Source organism: Ceratotherium simum, chromosome X (genome assembly GCF_057802395.1).
Source record: "Ceratotherium simum simum isolate JZ-2026a chromosome X, ASM5780239v1, whole genome shotgun sequence".
Lineage (NCBI taxonomy): Eukaryota > Metazoa > Chordata > Mammalia > Perissodactyla > Rhinocerotidae > Ceratotherium > Ceratotherium simum.
Genome location: NC_141940.1, coordinates 109,098,908 through 109,118,135, shown reverse-complemented (window position 1 = coordinate 109,118,135; position 19,228 = coordinate 109,098,908). Strand labels below are relative to the sequence as shown.

The 19,228-nt window shown below is 39.1% G+C and overlaps 1 protein-coding gene across 5 annotated transcripts in view; it reads left to right on the top strand.

Annotated features, from left to right (window-relative positions):
- The window catches only part of POLA1 (DNA polymerase alpha 1, catalytic subunit), a 282,014-nt gene that overhangs the window by 94,881 nt on the left and 167,905 nt on the right, over positions 1–19,228 (top strand). For all 5 annotated transcript variants that reach the window (XR_015550543.1, XM_087427087.1, XM_087427086.1 and 2 more), the window contains exons 27-29: positions 15,516–15,548; positions 16,321–16,413; positions 17,642–17,847. Coding sequence is in view for 4 of the 5 variants with exons in the window: in XM_087427087.1 (XP_087283213.1) it covers positions 15,516–15,548; positions 16,321–16,413; positions 17,642–17,847 (332 nt within the window). In the remaining variant the exon portion in view is untranslated. The remainder of the gene's footprint in view (positions 1–15,515; positions 15,549–16,320; positions 16,414–17,641; positions 17,848–19,228) is intronic.

The window sequence follows — 19,228 nt, the reverse complement described above, 5'->3', positions numbered from 1 at the left end:
GATTCAACATAAATATGAAATCACTACAAGTTTGGGGAGGAGGCTAATCTTTTTGGGGCTATGACCCATTTGAGAATTAGGTGAAAGCTGTGGATTCGTTACTCAGAAAAAATGTCCATATATCATGAATACAGAATTTTGTAGCCCATTAAGGGGGTTCATAGACAGCTGTAGCTTGTAGCGGGAGTATGTGTAGTTTGAAAATGCATCTTCGAAATTATGTTGTTATATTTGGGATAGGTTAAAACATCTATTTTTGAAATATAAACTATAGAAAGTAATGTGGCAAAATATTGGCAGATGAGGATATTGCAGAAAAGAGATTATTTCTTTTTTTTGTGATTCTTAATTGGGATTATAGCAGAATCTTAAGGGATAGGGAATTGTGAGGGTTTTTTGTTGTTGTTTAACAAACAAAAAACTTTGAGGAACATTGGCTGTTTTTGCCTTATCTTTTTGTTGAGGAGGCAGAGGAGCATGGAAGGTAAGTACCTCATCCCTGCAGACCTTGTGCCTCGTAACCCAGAGAGTGTCCTGTAGACCCATTGAGAGGGGAGCAGCCGATGGGTGAAGAAGAGAGGATGGAAGCAGATGGACGTGGGGCACACGGTGGAGGGAGAGAAATTTCTTAAGCATTTGCCCAGGTTGAACCCAATGCCCTTTTTTTTTTTTTTGTCCTTTTCCTGTTTTAGTTCATCTTGGCATCTCTATTAAACAGACAAATCAAGAAAGGAGATTTTCCTTTTTGCTAGAAGTTCTTGGGAAAAAATCTCACTGTTTTATTCCATCTCCTTTGGGGTTAAGAAGAGCTGTTATTTCCAAACTTATTGTCAGAGTTTCTTATATTCGTAATGTTTTAATAATCTCAAGCTGGCTTGTTTTTGATAAATCACTAAAGTAGAAGGTATTTTGTCCAGCTACCTAAGTAATAAAAGCAAGTATGTAATGCTATGGTACCAGAGTTGTGTTTTTTTCCTCATGCACAATATATTAACTAAGCAGAAAATTTAAAAGAACAAAGACAATAAAAGTAATGTTTGTTAGTGGTAGTTTGAGATATTTCAGGAGAGATGAGATGTGAAGAAAAGCAATGGCCATATTTAGAAAGCTGCCTCGAACCCAAGAGTATCTATTGAAGTAAACTTGATGACAGACTTTTTTCCTCTTCATGAATCATTGTATTCCTATAAAAGCGAAAATTCCCCTTCATCTAAACAAATGGCTTCCACATCTGTTTTCTTAGTTTCTCAAAAGGGTGTCTTCGGCTTGCATTTTTTTTTAAAAAAAGTGTTTATCTGTTTAAAATGAAATATCGTCAAAAGCAGTTTATACATCAAAATCCAAGTTGGTCTTCAGCTTCTAAGAATTAGTCAAGAATGAACTGGTGGTGATGGTGGTGGTATAGGGAAAAAAGAAAACACATTTTGTATTCTGCATAGGTAAGTTCTCCCTAACCATACTCTTTAAATTTTATTGATTTATATTTAATTTTACACGCTCTTTTCATTTTGTTGACTGATGGAGTAGGTAACTTACTCATTGGTAGCACATCCCAGTATTTGAATGCTCTGGGCTCAGAGTTCTGAAAATAAGTATTTTCCAAATTAGTAGCAGGAGAATAATGTTAGTCCTATTGACTAAGAACTGATCTGTAGTTAGTTAGATTCTTTGTTTGTCCCATAATCAATTTTCCCCCACCCTGTCACTAAGAGAAACACACTCATAACTGGTTTGTAAAATGCTGTGTGCACTTTTCTAAAGCATTTGTTCAGTTCTCAGTCTTGTGTGAGTCTGCACACCCTCAAGGTTTTGGTTTTATCTTTTTTAATCTTCAGTCTCTTCTTGTGTAACAGGCCATCATGCCCTTGAGCCCATCTTGCCATTTAAAAATAAAGAATGAGAAGCAGCTGAAGTGCCAGCTCTTTTGCAGCTGACAGGAATCTGATCTACTGCTTGGATTCTTTATCTGGGTACCGACATGCCAGTGGTGTGTAGCTTGTCCTAGCCATGCCATTTGCAGTCACAAGGTTTAAGAGGGTGGGAGGAAAGGAGACTGACTCCACGGAAAAGAAAGATCTTTTTTTGTATCTTAAGGTCAGAGAGAAAGGCTTTAGATCAGCACCTAGAGTCCCACTGCAGGTCGCAGGACTCCTGGCTTCTTACTGCCCGGTGGAATTTCTGGACCATGATGAGGCATTTGTCTTTCAGGAGGTTGCACAGGCTCCTCCCACCCCCTGAGCTACAGCTGTCTGTTCTGTCAAAACAGTGGCTTGCTCTGAGGTCAAAGGTCCATGAGATCTGTGAGACATTTGATTTTGTCAAATTGAATTGAGACAAAGGCAATTAATTTAATCACTTATGCCTTAGATAGTTTCTCTAGAAGGGTGTGAAGAATATTATTTGGAAACCCAGAGACACCCTCCCCCATTGCTACTTTTCTTTTATAGGATAAGTTTAAATCAGAGCTGCTAACAAATGGCACCAAACTTGATATAAGAAAGAGCGCTCTCCCCCCTCCCAAATGCAGAAGAGAGGCAGGAAAGGGATGGTTATGTGGGAGCTATAGGAGGCTCTTTACTTGTGAAGTGAATTGATTGATGTTCAATCTTCCTGTTGAGCCCATCACTGCCTCAAGGAGGGAAGCCACTGCGGAGGTTTTGCTTGCTGCTTGTTGAGCCGTGGACTGTAGCTGTTTTGGTTGCTCATGAAAAGGCAAGGTTCTCCCCCTTTCTGACCTTATTTAGAGGCTTAATGCAATTATTTGTATTAGGCGTTAGCCACCTGTTGGGATCGTTCTCGTTAAAGGTCAGTGTGTGGTGCCTGGCTGTCTGACTGTGGCAGCCTGCATGAGATTTGCCAGTGGCCACTGGTTTGTGTGACGCCTGCCAATTGTGACAGAAAGAATGAAGATCTCATAGCTGAAAGGGAAAGAAAGGTGCTAGAGAGGCATGAGGGATCAGGAGACCCCACGGAGCACCGTTGCTGTGGTTTGGGTGCCAGCTTGTCTTGTCTTCCATTTCTCCTGCTGCCCTTTTGTGAGCTATGCCGTCCGTTTTGATAGGTTCTGTTATTGTCTACACGCTGACATTGCTTTGATTTATTCATATATTGCATCTCTGTTGAGCATTGGATTTCTTGTACCTGCAACTTCCCACATACTCTCTGTTGAGCATCTTAGCTTCCACCTGCCTCCTTGTGATCTCTATTTAGGTGTCCACAGGCATAGTGTATTCATCAGTTCCCAAACTGCCCTTCTGGTTCTGCTCCCCAACCTGTTCCCCTTCCTGGATCCCCTGTCTCAGTGAGTGACGGCACTGTCTACCCAGTTGTTAAGCCAGGAACATGGATATCATCCTTGATTCCTATCTCTTCCTCATACCTTGAATCCAGCCAGTTGCCAAGTCCTGTAGATTCCACTTTCTAAATACCTGTAACTTTCTATCTCCAGTGCAGTGACTATTATGCTATTCAGGCCTCGTTACTTCTCCCTGGATGCTGCATCCTACTCCCAACATGTATTCTCCACATGTTTTCTAACCAGAGAGACCTCTTTAAACTGTCAATCTGATTATGTCACTCCCCAGATTCAAGTCCTCAATATGGCTTGCAAGGCCCTTCTCAACTGGACCTGTCTCCTGCCCTCTCCCCACTTTCCTGAGTATTCTAGCCTCAGCAATACTTTTTATTTTCTTCTTGTTGCAAAAAAAAAAGAAACTTTTTAATTTTTTATGAAAACTTACTTTTCTTTAATCACCATTGAGCATTTCCCTCTGTCCTTTGGATCTTCACAAACACTCTTCCCTCATCTCCCTTTTCCTGTTATTCCCTATAGCTCACCTTCCCCTTATATACAGTTGGCTTCTTTTCTCTGAACTTCTCTCTAACTCCTACCCTAGGGGCCCCTATTATGTGTGTGTATTTTTTTCCAATTGCATATTTGATTCTCCACTAGCTGTTACACACTATAGAGGGAAGGGATCATGTCTGAATCATTCACCTTTGTGTTCCTTTCCATCTAGCACATGAGAACTGCTCAGTAAATACTTGTTGATGAATGAGTGAATGAGTTCCTTTTTGAGGTTCCAAATGAAAAGAAAATAACTACTTCCTATAATTTGTATCAAATTCTTGAGCCTTGGCCAGATTAAAGAATGGAAATGCAATGAAGTTCAAAAGTAAGGGGGATTTTTTTTTTTTAGCAGTGAGTAGCCAAATCTTGTATAGCTTATATAGTGATATTTTGTCTTCTCCATATTCTACACCTCCATCCTAAGTGACTTTTCTCAACTTGATATTTCTCTGTTTCTTTCAGAATTTCTCTGGATTTTTCCCAGAGAAAGTATAGAAGATGGTGGAACACGAGAAAAAGTGATTGCTAAATGGGAAAACATTATTTGATTTATCTTTATTATTTATCATTATTTATCATATCAGAGGCATGCCTGTTTTCATTTCTTTGTGAACCAGCTTTTCTGGGGGTGCTCCCCAATGTTTTAGTAGCAGGCAAAGTCAGATATTATGCCACTCGGCTCGATTGTGGTGGGTCCACAAAATGCCCCCAGCGGGGGCGCTCCCCGGCTCAGGGCCCCGCTCCTCCAGGGAGGCTGCGTACCTGTGAGCTGCTCCCGGCGGCCGTGACGCTGGCGGCTTGTGAAGGCAGCGTTTTTCTCTCCAGAAGGGAGTTTCTGCCTCTTCCACCTCAATTAGGATTGTCCGTTGTTGCAGGAGTTCCTCTTATCCAGTTTTCACTTCTGTCTCAGGGGTAGTTTTTCCACGAGTAGTTATAAATTGGCTGTGTCCGCAGGAGGAGGTGAGTTCAGAGTCTGCCTACGCCGCCATCTTGACTCTCTATCAGAGGCATGCCTGAATGCATGTCTACAGTGCACGTATCTCGGGACAGGTGAACATAATTACATTTCCCTGAAACAAGAACATCTTTCTGGTAGAAGATTTTTCTTTGAAGTGGGAACCCTCTATATTTTAATCACAGCTAGCTCATAGAATCTGTTTTCTGAACTTCTAATAACAGAGCAGCGGGGATAAAGGCCACCATTTTGTAAGAAATAGAGTTGCTATAGGAGGGTGTGTAGAAAGTATGGTCGTTAGAGAAGAGAATTTAGTATTTAGCTCTGGTACTTAGTAAGGGAGTTGCCCCCTGAAGTGTTGGACTTAAAAAGTTCTCCCTGATGGGGCTGGTTTGGTGGCATAGTGGTTGGGTTTGCTACTCTCCACTTCAGCAGCCTGGGTTCACAGGTTCAGATCCCCAGAGCAGACCTACACCGCTCATCAAGCCATGCTGTGGCGGCAACCCATATACAAAATAGAGGAAGATTGGCGTGGGTGTTGGCTCGGGACCAATCTTTCTCAAGCAAAAAGAGGAGGGTTGGCAACAGATGTTACCTCAGGGCCAATCTTCCTCACCAAAAAAAAAATTCTCCCTGGGCCAGCCCTGTGGCATAGTGGCTAAGTTGGGTGTGCTCCGCTTCGGCTGCTTGGGCTAGGTTCCTGGGCATGGACCTACACCACTCGTCAGCAGCCATGCTGTGGTGGTGACCCACATACAAAATAGAGGAAGATTGGCACAGATGTTAGCTCGAGGCAAATCTTCCTCAAAAAACAAAAAAAGTTCTCCTTCCTCCTACCTCCCTCGAAGCAGAGGGTAATGACAAACAGACAGTCCCATGACTATCTTGTCACACACCAATCCTAAAAAGGAGCTTTCCAGAAATCAAAAATGCTTCCATCAAAATGGTGGCAGTAACACTTCGGTCCCTCTCCAACTTCAGGTTATCCTCCAGACCACCAGCTGGGTGCTTTTCCATGGTTGAGCTTAGTAATGACAGGTGTCAACCTGTTAAATCTGCCATTTCTAGGGGCCGGAAGCTCAAAGTTTTCTAGTCAGATTTTCCCATGACCCCAGTTATGAAGAAAATGTTGCAAATTCTAGAAAATGCTAATGTCCTTTTTAGCTGTAAGTATTATCTTGATTGCAGTGCTTCAGAATTGCCCAACTTCATTATCTGAGCATAGCCAGCCTGACGCCTTCTTCTCAAATAGACAATTATGATCAATTAAGCACTTTCAGGCCTTATAGAATACTTAATTTTATTAGTCAATTATTTGTGCTTTGAAAGAGTTAATGGTAGCTGCCCAAGCCATTATTAGAAATTAGAATGTCCCAAAATAGAAAGGCTATTTCCTTTGTGTATGGCACTGCAGTGGAAAATGCCAAGCATAGTTTTACTGAGTTAAAGGGTGAGGGAAGGCGGAGTGGGGGAGAAAGTTACATGTAAATCATTTAGCCATTAACCTAATGGGTGGATTTATAAATCCTATTACTATAAGCCCTTTTCATTTCCACTGAGGCCTGGTGCATGCTTGATCCCACTAATGTAAAATTCATTCCATCTAAGTGATTACTGAAGTAAGACACTTGGAGTCAATTTTAATCATGTGTGAAACTTGCCTGAACGCCGATGTTCGCTAAAGTGCGGACATAGTTTGGCCGTATCTTAATTAGCCCCTCCAGATGAGTTATGTGAGGAGTCAATCAGGGAACCAAATCTCTGAGCCTTTTGACATGTACATGTTTTTCTGTGAGGGAAATACACTGGAGGGGCCAAAAATACCCAGTTCCAAAGCAAGAGGCAAAGACCTTTGGGTGGACGTGTATCTAGTCTCATGGACATCATGTGAATTGTAAAAAATCTGAAAGCTCTATTTTTATGGCTAATTGGAGCATCTTCAATGGTACTTATATTTAAACAAATCAAAATTTCAAATTTGATGAAATATATGGACCCTCTTCCTAGAAAAATGCGTATAGGCACACATTCAAATTTTCCCTTACAGTTTCAGGGATTTTCAGATTTCTTGACCTTAGGTTAATATCTCCTGCGCTCTAGTTTTGATCTTGGTGTCTTAAGGTGTTTTTTCCCCTAGGAATGTAATATTTAAGAGTGTAGGCTTGTACTTGAACTCTTGTGGCGGTGAGTAGATTTGGCTCAAGTGCGCTTTAAAGCCAGCTCTACAAGCCGTCCAGGGTCCTGTGTCAGATAGAATCCCAGGTATGGCGATACTGCACAGAAGTTCAACTGAAACAGAGGGGTCGTGAGTCTGTAAACTGGAGGTTGGAGTGGAGGAGGACTCGAGAATAAGAATGTTGTGAAAGGAAACTTTCTGTAAAGGTGAAAACAGTTTTTTTTAAAGTCAAAATGTAAAGTGAAATTTTAAAAATCCATAAGATGAATAAATATTCATGCTGGGAGCAAGAAATTAGAAAACAAGGGAGAAGTTCACTTTTCATTTCACGTATTCAAAGCCATAGTTTGTGGTATTTTAAGTTTTTAGATCAAAATTAGAGCCCTGTCAAATTGTAGGGCAGTAATTGAGAGATATTCATAAATATCATTAAATGTGTCTCTTGGGGAGGAGAAACCTTTCAGAAAGCTTTGTTTATTCAACGTGTTTTATATTCTTTACACATGAGCTACCAGAAGGTCTAGGTTGTAAATTAAGGATTTAAAACAAAATCAGTTTATCTGGAAACAAGAGTTGTATGGGAAAGGTACACTTTTAGTCAAGTTTATAATTAACGGGCCTTTATCATTGGGGTAGAAATTCATTTCTCTTGAGTGAATATTTGTTTATCTAACATGCATTGTGTTTGAAGGTGGGATTAGAACTGATTCACTCATCGTTTCTTGCATGGAAAGAGCTAGCATTTAAGTGCGCACTGTGTGTGGGTTTAATTACTGCTTTCTATAACCAGCTTTAGGGTCCTGTTGTTGTGGAGATGCACTTATCAATCTATGGCTCTGTTCTTCTCAAGCTGGACCACTTGGAACCCAACTGGAGCCTAAGAAATAAATAGTTGTTGAATTACTACTATGCGCCAGGCATTGTGTTAGGTTTAACAGCTAAGATGTGCTTTCTGCTTATAATTTGCTTATAGTCTCTTAATCTTACCTTTTATAACAGAGTGGTGTGCTGTGGTATACACAGAGTACTTTGGGGAGTACATTGGACTAACGTGGTCATTAATATCATTGGGTTGAGCAGGCCAGAGAAGGCTTTTTTGATCATATGAAGTTCCTTGTAAAATAAGTAGATGTTAGGTAATAATAATACCTAATGTTTATTGAGCACTTACGTACCAGAGACTGTACAAAACACTTTGCATATATGGTGACATTTAATGCTCACAGTAGCCCTATTGTAAGGAAGCTGCAGTTACTATCACTGTTTTACAATTGAGGAATTGGAGGCTTAGAGAGCTTAGATTGTGTTCCCGAGGTCACACAGCTCATAAGCAGTGCTGTTAGACTTGAACTCGGTAGCCTGTATTAGTCAGGGTTCTCCAGAGAAGCAGAACCAATGGTGTGTGTGTGTGTGTGTGTGTGTGTGTGTGTGTGTGTGTGAGAGAGAGAGAGAGAGAGAGAGAGAGAAAGATTGACTGATTGATTGATTTTAAGGGATTGGCTCATGTAATTGTAGGGGCTGGCAAGTCTGAAATCTGTAGAGCAGATTGGCATGCCTGAGACCCAAACATACGGGACATGAATTGACGTTTCAGGAGGAAGAGTTGATGTTCTAGCTTGAGTCTGATGGCAGACTACAGCAGAGTTCTCTCTTCCTTGGGGGACTTCAGTCTTTTTCTCTTAAGGCCACAACTGATTGGATGAGGCCCACCCACATTATGGTAGATATTCTGCTTTACTCAAAGTCTAGTGATTTAAATATCAACTCATGTCAAAAAAAATCTTCACATTGACATTTAGACTGATGTTTGACCAAAAACCTGAGTATCATGGCCTAGACAAATTGACACATACAATTAGCCATTACACAGCCTTACATCTGAACCCATGCTTTTAACCACTGTGGGGAAACAGCATGTGAAAAGCACAAAAGCAAGAAAAGAGCATGGTTTGTTCAGTGAACTCAAAATATTTCAGGAAGGCTGGATTGAAGAATGCATGTGGAAAGTGTTAGAAGTTGAGGTGGACCTCAACTAAATCATGAGTCTCGGGTCAAGCTAAGGGGTTTGAGTTTCATTTCAAAGAGTACATTTTAGAAGGAACACTGGCGAAGTGTGAAGAATGGCTTAGAAGGTAGTGATGCTGGAGACAGGTAGGTTGAGTGGTGAGGGCCTGAAGGAGGAACAGCACATTGGCAGGAGGCACCACACTGGAAAGATACAGTCTGGTGTGGGACTTGCTAGTTCATTGGATTAAAAAGGAAGTCAACCCTTTGTTTTAGTTGAAGGCTCTTGGGAGGGACCATTTATCATGTTTGGAGCTGGTTGAGGGTTTGGAGGAAATGGATGGAGTTTAGAATGAATGCTATGGGACTGACAATTGAATATGGTCCTGTAGAGGGAAAATGTTGAGTCATCAGTGTAATATCACGGATTCTCAACCAGGGGCGATTTTGCCCCCCAGGAAACATTTGGCAATATCTGGAGACAATTTTGGTTGTCACAGCTGAAGAGTATGTATATATGTGTGTGTGCATGTGTGCATATGCATGCTACTGGCGTCTAGTGGGTAGAGGCCAGGGACAGCCCCCCATGACAAAGAATTATCTGGCCTAAAGGTTGAGAAACCCTAAAGTATATGCAGAAGTGTATATATTCTTCCTGGGGTGAGGGGAGAAGAGATCTCAACAGAAGATGTCAGATGATTTTATGTACTGTAAATGTACCCACCCACTTACATTAAGTGCATCAAGATGTATACAGACAACTTGTGAGAGCTTACCTATTTCTAGTTATCTTACAACCACATAGCCCTCAAAAGCAACCTAGAAGATGGAAATATATTCTTATGATGCTAATTATCTTTGTTGGATATATTAGTGCCTCCTTTTCCTAATATTAAAGAAATGAATATGGTTGAAAGACAAAAGAGATATTTCTTCATGTCAAACTTGGATTCTAGATTTTTAGATCTGGGAGGAATCCCAGCCTGTTCGTTTTGTAAATGAGAATGCTAAGACCTAGAGAGGGAAACCAGCTTGTTCACAAAGCACTTAGCTAGTAATTGGCAGTTTATACCAGTACTCCAATTTCAGACCCTTGACTTTTTTTTAAACTCATATTTATATAATGTTTTATTTTTGCAAAGCACGTTTTCAGCATACAGTTCTTTTTATTCCCATCTAGCTCAGGGAACTAGGTGGTAGTATTATCCCAATTTTAAAGAAGATAAAATGAAAGTTTAGAAGCAGTAAGGAACCCAGTGTCACGGGAATGTTAAGTGATGGAGACAGAAAGTAGGGTGCTTATTAAATCCAAAGCCCTTACTCCATGAGTATCTTATAGAGAAGACACACATATAAGAATACTAGGGAATAGGAAAATAGGACAAAGGCAGTCTAATATAATGAGGATGAAATAAATGTTCACCAAGTGGGAGAACTAAGTAACACTGAGTCCTGCTTGGAAACTGCTGAAATTGGAAATCGGGAAAGCTTGGATAATGGTTGGATTACCAAATATCATAATATTTATATTTCTTCTACTTTTCTCTTCCCTATCCTTCAAAACCATTCATTTTGCTACCCCTATTATGCTAATGTATTTTTTTTAAAAACTTTCCAGTTTGTTTCTAATTTTATGTCATCAGTAACCGAAGAATCCTAAAGCTCTTGAGATTTCACTTGTCATTCTCTTCATGCATTATTTGTTTAGAATTTGACCTCACCCAACATTTTCTTAACTTGTAGGATTTCTGTTGTGTTTAGTATCTGCATCATGTACCAAAGTGGGTTTCTTGTTAGCAGATATCACTGTAATAGACATGCTTTTGGCATAGGAGCTTGAAACTTTTTTTTAACTGTGGAAAGTTGGTGTTTTCTCTCTCTCATTTAGTGTTAATAAGCACTGTTTTAGTCTGTAATAGTACCTAAAAACATTTTATAACCTTTGAGTGCATTGCAAGACACCAGTATTCTGTTCTAAAAAAAATGAAGACCCTGGCTTTATCCTGGCCTTGTTAGAAGAACCTGTAAATACACACTTCAGCAGTAGTTGGTCTTAGGTCGCTGCTGTTGTTAACCCTGGTGTAACAAACGTTCTTTTTCTGCTTAGTAAACTGCATCGTGGGTATATTCCTGAACAAATAATTTTCTTTAGGGAACGATTTTTTAAAATACACTTTACATTTCCTTTTTAGTCCCCACCACCCTTCACCAGCCTTTGGAGGCTCCAGTTGGGGTTAAAACACTTTTTCGTATTATTTTAATTATTGCTCTCTGTACCCCACCCCCACCTCTTTCCTGTTTCCCCCTCCTCTTTTCCCCCAACGGCACTGTTCTGCAAAGCCTGCAATGATTGATATGATGGCAGTGCTGTCATTCTTTTTAACCAAAAAAAAAGTCATTTTTGTTCTAGTTATTTTAATCGAGTCCCATTAAAGATGTATTGCTGACTGAAATATCGGCATGAAGGGCTCTCACTGAGCTGAGCCCAGGAATTAAGAAGTCAGGAAATCGGCTGCTGCATTGCAAGAGAGCCTTGTGTGACACCGAATCTCCTGATTGGGGAGATCATTACTGCTATTATGACTCGACTTGCGTAGGAATTTTAAATTCCATCTGAATGTCAGTAATAACCCTCTTAGCAAATTATCCTGAATAAAATCACGAAGGCATTTTATATAATAGGTGTTGAATTACTGGATAGATTTGCTAATTAAATACTCTTTGTTCTGCTGCAGTTGACATTACAGGGTAAGATCTTGAACAATTATTCTCAACAGCTGTACTTTGTTAAGGGAAAAATTAACCACAAAGTTTATTTTTTTACACTTGAAGTTGGCAGATTTTTGAAATGTGCTTGAAAAAATTCCATCATCCAATTGGTAATGAGTAGATAAATATGCAGGTGTTGCTGTGAAATCAGATAACTGCAGACTGCCTTATTAATGAATTTAGCAAGGCTTTATAGCCCTGTTTTTTAGCTGTTGGCACTTATAAAATTATTTTCTGTTAGAATGGATAGCTTTAATATCTGGCTTGTCACTTTGAAGTGAACTTATGAACGATCATCTTGTAATCACTGTACCTTGTGTCCAGTAGACCTTTCTAGATACCTGTGGCTTTTTTAAAAAATGCATTTCCTTAATGGGGAAAATATCTGTAATGGATAAGTTTTTGATTGTTGGCTTCCAGAACATTCACGTGGTATGGGCTTTTTAACAAAGCAGTGAGACATAATGAAAAGAAAATGAAACATAAGGTCCAGCTTCTAGATCAAGCTCTTGACTAGCTCTATTACTTTGGGCAAAATTTCAGAGCCTAGTTTTCCTCATCTGTAAAATGGGGTATATAATACTGCCTACTCCTTAGGATTATTCATTCAACATTCTACAAATATTCATTAATAGCCATGCTGTACCAGACCCTCTGCTAGATACTAAGAATTTGGTAGCCCATAGAGTATCTAACAGCTGACCCCTCCCCAGTGAGCAGTTTGAGTCGAGGGCAGCTTTGAGGTGATTCTGCTCATTAGCACTTGGGTATGCATTAGTCTGGATAGGGCACTGTGGTACCCGCCGTCTAGAACTGCTGAGTGAAGAAGGATGAGAGGTCAGGGTCAGCCTGGTTGTGGGTTATCTCATAGAATGGACTAAAGAGTTGATGAGCTGTGGTGAGAACCTTGAACCCGAGACAGAGCATTTTCATCAGCTGCTATTGAGGTCCACTGGAAAAGTGGTGATTAAAACTGTCCTCAGAAATTGGTACAACTTCTATGGAGAGCTATTTGGCTATATTTATCAAAAATTTAAAAACATATAACCTTTGAACCCATAAGTCCTCTTGTAGGAGTTTATCTTCTTACTGGCAGATTGGCAGATTAAGTGTGTATAAGAATTATTTGTTGAAGTGTGATTATAAAGGTAAATATTAGAAACAACCTACATGTTCATTAATAGAGCACTAGTTAAATTTTAAGTCATGATCAGTTCACACAATGGAACACTATATAGTCATTGGAAAAGAATAAGGTAGCCTTTCATGTGTGGATATGGAATAATCTCTAAGATAAAGTATTAGGTGAAAAAAGTAGTTACAGTATAGTCTTTATAGTTTGCTTAGTTCTCTACCATTTTCGTGCAAGACATCTACCAAGAAGTTTCTGCCACCAAAGAGAAAATCGTTTTGGTAGTAGCCCTCAGATTGTGTGTGGACATGGTTGTGAGTTGGTGGCAGGACAGAATGGGGGTGGGTGATGGATCTGAAAGGTGAAGTTTGCCAGGTCACATTGGAGGTGCACTCAGGGATGACGTAGTAGGTTTGGTTCATGGTGTGAAAGAAGAGGAGAAGGAATTGGTTACTGCATATGTGGAGTTGCAGTGAAAGGCTGGCAGATTGCTCCTGAGGTATTTTACTTAGCAGGTAATGGTTACCTTGTGGAGTTGTCTGTTGTGGTAGAAAAGCTAAGCCTTGCAGGGCGGAAGGGGCAGAGAGTGAAGAGAACTCGTGGTAAGTATTTCTGTCCTCACTATGATTAACTTGACTTGGGTTGATCTCATTATTGCCCTTTACCCAAAGGAATTGTCAGATATTCTCCCATAATGCATATCCCTGTAATTTAAATGTTAAAAAATGAAGATGAAGTGGAGGAGAGGGAATGTTTTTTATGAGTTAACTGAATTTTAGAGTCTAGTAGAAAAGTAATTGGGATTCCTATGAGACCTGTCAGTCAACTAGCCAACAATTTTTTGAGTGCCTGATACCTATGAAGCCTGGAGTTAGGCACAAACATGAGATCTGACCTCAAGGAGCTTGTGGTCTACTTGTGGGAGGGGACAAACTGTCAACTAAAAACTGTTTTCAGAATGGGATTACCATGATGTTCTTAGTCCAGTGGTCCTTAACCGCGGCTACAATGTAAGAATCATCTTGAGAGCTGTTTAAAAAAATTACCGGGGCCAGGTATTGGTATTTTTTAAAAGATCCCCAGGTGATTCCACTGTACAGCCACTATTAAAACCACTGGTTAGCCTAATTAGTATTCACCACTACCCACCACCCCCAGCAGAGGGGAAGGCCTTCCTTCCCCAAGAACATAGGACAGTGAGCGCCTGAACAACACTGGGAGACAGTATTCAAGGGGAGGGGGCAGTGGAAATGGAAAGTAAAGGGTGGATGTAAAAGATACTCTAAGGCATCTATACTGTAGGGTCCTATAGTATAAAGGATGAGAAAGACGGAAATGACACCATGAGGTTTGAGCTTAGTTGTCAAAGGAGGACTATTGCAAGTACGAAAAAGAATTATGAATGAAGTAAATCTCTCTGGCCTGTTGGAAAAGTAACTTCTGGTTTGGGTTGGTGCTTTGAAACATGGGTGCTGTTGGGCCGGCCTAGTGACGTAGTGGTTAAGTTCGCGCACTCGGCTTTGGCAGCCCAGGGTTCGCGGGTTCAGATCCCGGGGTGCGGACGGACAGACCACTCATCAAGCCATGCTGTGGCGGTGTCCCATATACAAAAGAGAGGAAGATGGGCACAGATGTTAGCTCAGGGTTAATCTTCCTCAGCAAAAAGAGGAGGATTGGCAATGGATGTTAGCTCAGAACCAGTCTTCCTCACAAAAAGAAAAAAGAAAGAAAGAAAGAAAAAAAAGATGGGTGCTGGTAGATAGGGAATAGCATGGAGCGACTAAGGCCCCGTGCTCTGGAGTCAGAGTGCCTAGGTTCATATCTTGGCTCTGTTACTTAGTGGGACAAATGAATTATTTTCTTGCTACTATTTTCTAAGAGGCCTTCATTTGTTAAACATGTGTTACTTTTGGGCTGGTCCAAGATAACTTATATCTGTTTTTATCTATATCTCCATTATAATCGATGTATCTCTAGTCTTATAGCTATACAGGCCAGGGGATAGACCTATCTCCAGATATTATCTATGTATATGTTTGTCTTCATTCACTGAATGTTCGTTGAACCCCACCTTTGTACTGGGCACTGTACTAGCTCCAGGGAGTAAAGTAAAGATCGATTTACTCTCTGCCTTCAAGAAATTGAGCCTAGAGAAGAAATTTACATCTAGTGCATGTATATATATTTTTTTACTTGTTAAGATCCTAAATACCATGAGTAAGAGTTGCCAGATCTGAAATGCTCTGTCAAGCTTTTTTTTAAGCTATGCAGTTCTATTTAAATATTAGTAACGAGAATAGTTTGCCTTTTTGCCATATTCTAAAGGGATATTTTTGTTATGCATGTTTATTGAAGATAGATCTTTACATAGATCTGCTTACTTAGGTCTTATATAGATCTTTAGGGTAAATCATCTTACATGTCTCTGGATAAGAATCAGCGTAGAGGCAAACTTATTTTTAGATTATGTTAATGTTATTGTTATTTTGAGGGTTGTAGTTAGAAAACCATCAAGAGCTTTAAAAATATATGGAAATGACAAATTATTGGGTTACCTATCTCTATGTGCTTACATTTATGGTTTTGTAGCTATGTAATGCATTAATCTGGACTTTTTTATTTCATTTAGATTTTGATGCATACGAAAGAGATGGTACAGAAGGTAATGCTGAGCATTTTCATCGTATAACGACTCTTAAATCTCATACCTGGTGACGTCTTTTTATTCAAGGAAAATTGTAGCCCAAACAGGCTGGAAATGGCTTCTTAGATGCCCAGTTTACGTTTATAATCCCTCCTAATGGATTATAGCTTTTTTCTTTTGCTAACACTGATATGATCTAGCCGCTGCTTGAAGCCTATATGTGAGTGTTTCAAGCAAATTAGTAACAGTGCTAATTAGCGTTTACTTCCAGGCCTTTATACTGCATGTGCTCTAGTGTTGTTTGTTATGATTGATTTTTTTGGCACTATTCATATTCTACTAAATACTGTTTGAAACTGTTAAGAATTTAATATGGATTTGTGCCCCTGAATTTTCAAAACCCATTATGTTTCTGCTTCATAAATTGCCATGACCACTAAGCTTGTCGTACACTGGGTAAATACGACCTCCTTTCCTAGTCTCTTATTCTCCTTTATATTATTCAGTTCCATATTTTGTTTCAGTTGAAACTAGACACTTCTGTCACTCCACTCTGTTTGTTTTAAGAAAATTAGGGAGATTTTCTTAATGTGGCAGTGCTTGCCTTTCTGGTAAATTGGGGCTTAATCTTTGAGTGTACACTCCTGACAGTATGGACAAGAATAAACATAAACTTCTGAAAGATCAATGGAACCTGTAATTTCTGAGGTATGGAAAATCTTGAGTTTCATTGTGTATAATGGTCACTGTCTTTTTGTTGTTAATTTTTATAATTTTTGCTTTTCATTAGATGAATCTTGAAGTTATTTATGGAGATACAGATTCAATTATGATAAACACGAATAGCACCAATCTGGAAGAAGTATTTAAATTGGGAAACAAGGTGAGATAATTTGATGAAATTATCTGTTTTACATACTTTGTGAATTGTTTTTAACATGAAGCTTCATAAATTCATGTATATGTGCATGTGTGTGCTTCTGAAAATAGTGAGCTTAGTACCTTCAATTCTTCATCCTCTTTTGTATTTCTTAACCTCTACTCCAGTTGTTTGTTTTGAGGGCAAAATTCAAAGGAAATGGTTTTTTCCTTATGTGTGTTTTACCTTTGTAAACAGTTTAAGTGTGGTAAGTTTAAGATGTGATCACGTTAGTACTTACCACATTGTCCTTCATAAGGAGAAATATGTCTCTCACAGTGGTATTCAGATGCATTTTATACACTGATAGATATGGATAAATACATACATGCTTACATATATATACATCTATAATTGTTATGGGAGTACTTAAAGTATATTTGGAAAGTCAAGGGAACATTTAAAAATAATCATTTGTAGGCTCCTAATTGCAGTTCACAATTAGCAAGTGTTTCTTGAGCACTTGCTGTGTTAAGATATTGTCCCAATAAATGTAAACTAAGATATCATCTTACAAACTAACAACTTCCTGCCTTTCCTCCATGGAATGTGTGAAATTTGAACTATAGTTTTCACTTGAGAGCAAGCCTGGCATATTGTACTCATGTTAGACCTTGACAAGCTGTGTATTTTCCATAGAGGCGATGATCTGTGCCTTGACCCTATCAATAAAGAGCAGGTGACTCTTCATTTATTTGTTCAGTATATAGTTATTTGCTTATATTCAAGGTGCTATGGGAGGTACAGGGAGATCTTAGATATTATTTTAATAGTCAAAGTTTTACTTACTTATTTCTGGCCATATATGTACTTGTTGGACTATCTAATCTCTAATTCAGTAGTTTGAAGGTAAGTATATATGCATTTAGTTTTTAGATTAAAAAAAAAACATCTATTTCATAAATTTCCAGGAGCTGGCCCTGCCAGTTCTGTTCTTTGGTTGAGTGGGATGATATATTTATATTATTATCTCTGTTTATTATTTTTTTAATCTGTTTTTGTCCCTGTGCTTTTTCAATGTTTTTGCATCATACTCAACATACTATCGTGTTCTGTATAACCTGAGTAAATGCATTCTAGTCTTGTGTGACTTCACACGCTGTTTAGATTAACTCTTGGGAATTTGTAGCATGTTCGTCTTGTCCCTGTTAGATGTTTGAGAAACTAGTATTAATGGTTGAAATTTTCACAGGTAAAAAGTGAAGTAAATAAGTTGTACAAACTGCTGGAAATAGACATTGATGGTGTTTTCAAGTCTCTGTTACTGCTGAAGAAAAAGAAATATGCTGCTCTGGTTGTTGAGCCAACGTCGGATGGGAATTACTTCACCAAACAGGAGCTGAAAGGATTGGATATAGTTAGAAGAGATTGGTGTGATCTTGCTAAAGACACTGGAAAGTAAGTTCAGCTTTCATTTTTGCTTTTGTTGTTTGTCTTTAAAAAATTCAAGCATTAATGATGTGGAGAATGCCTGTGAGTCTGCCAAGCACAAGGACGCTTTTTTGTTTTGTTATTATTGCATATTAACAATTCTTACTTATTTGGAGTGAAATTTTACAGATAGACTAGAACTTCGAAAAAGCCAAACTTGCTCAGCAAGAGATGCTTGCTGTCGGATACGTGTCTTATAAGTTTTAACTCATGGTGAGGGTAAACCTTCACATTTTAGATCCTTACAGAGGTGGTTTCATTGATGTTGGCTTATTTTTGTTTTGTTTTGCTTTAATGTTCTTATTAGAAAGTGCCCGGCGTTGTGCTCCTGAATCTTCCTAGAGCCTCTTTAGGAACATAATTGTTAAGGTGTCCTCGTGTTGTGGCTTAAAATGTTCTGGGATTCAAAGTGGACCATGGGGTGACACTTTGTTCCCACCTATATCACTCGTGTGTAAATATTCTTACTAATGTCAGGTTAGTTTAGGAGCTAGTTCTCAAATACCGACTGTACCTCAGAAATAATAAATGTCATGACTGACCCCCTAGCTTTGCATCCAAGACTGAAGATTGTGATAATAAGAACTGTTTTTTGAGGGGCCAACCCCGTGGCCTAGTGGTTAAGTTTGGTGTGCTCTGCTTTGGTGGCCCAAGTTCAGTTCCCGGGCACAGACCTACACCACTCATTGGTGGCCATGGTGTGGTGGTGTCCCACATACAGAATAGAGAAAGACTGGCACAGATGTTAGCTCAGGGACCATCTTCCTCAAGCAAAAAGAGGAAGATTGGCAACAGATGTTAGCTCAGGACCAATCTTCCTCGGCAAAAAAACAAAAAAAAAAACAAAACTTTTTTTTAAGGTCACGTTAATTTATAAAGGATTCGTTTTAAAAAAATGAATCTTTAGGTACTTTATGTACCATCTTTCCAGATATTCCTCTTTTGTGAACTTGACCAATTCTGAAAATAGAATTTTTTTCTTTAAAGCAAAATTTTAAATTAATTTTAAAATTACTGAATATCAGCATTTTTTACTTGTTTTCCAGTCCTCCTCTTGCTTTCCAGTTGGGAGATTGAGCAATTGTTGCTTCTGCAAAACTACTTTTGATTAGGCAAAGTTGATCATCTGAGTATAGGTCACTGTTAGCCTTTTATGAAACATAGTTTGAAATGCTTCATTGCCCCCAAACGTACCCGAAGATGAAACTACTTTGTATAGACTGTCGATTAGAGTGTTCTCTTCAGCTTTGTGTTTTCTAAGAAAAGATGCATCATAATAGAAGTAAATTTCTCTGAGTTAGAAATGTATTAGTAATTAAAGCTATACAAATGTTTTTGTCAGGGTTCT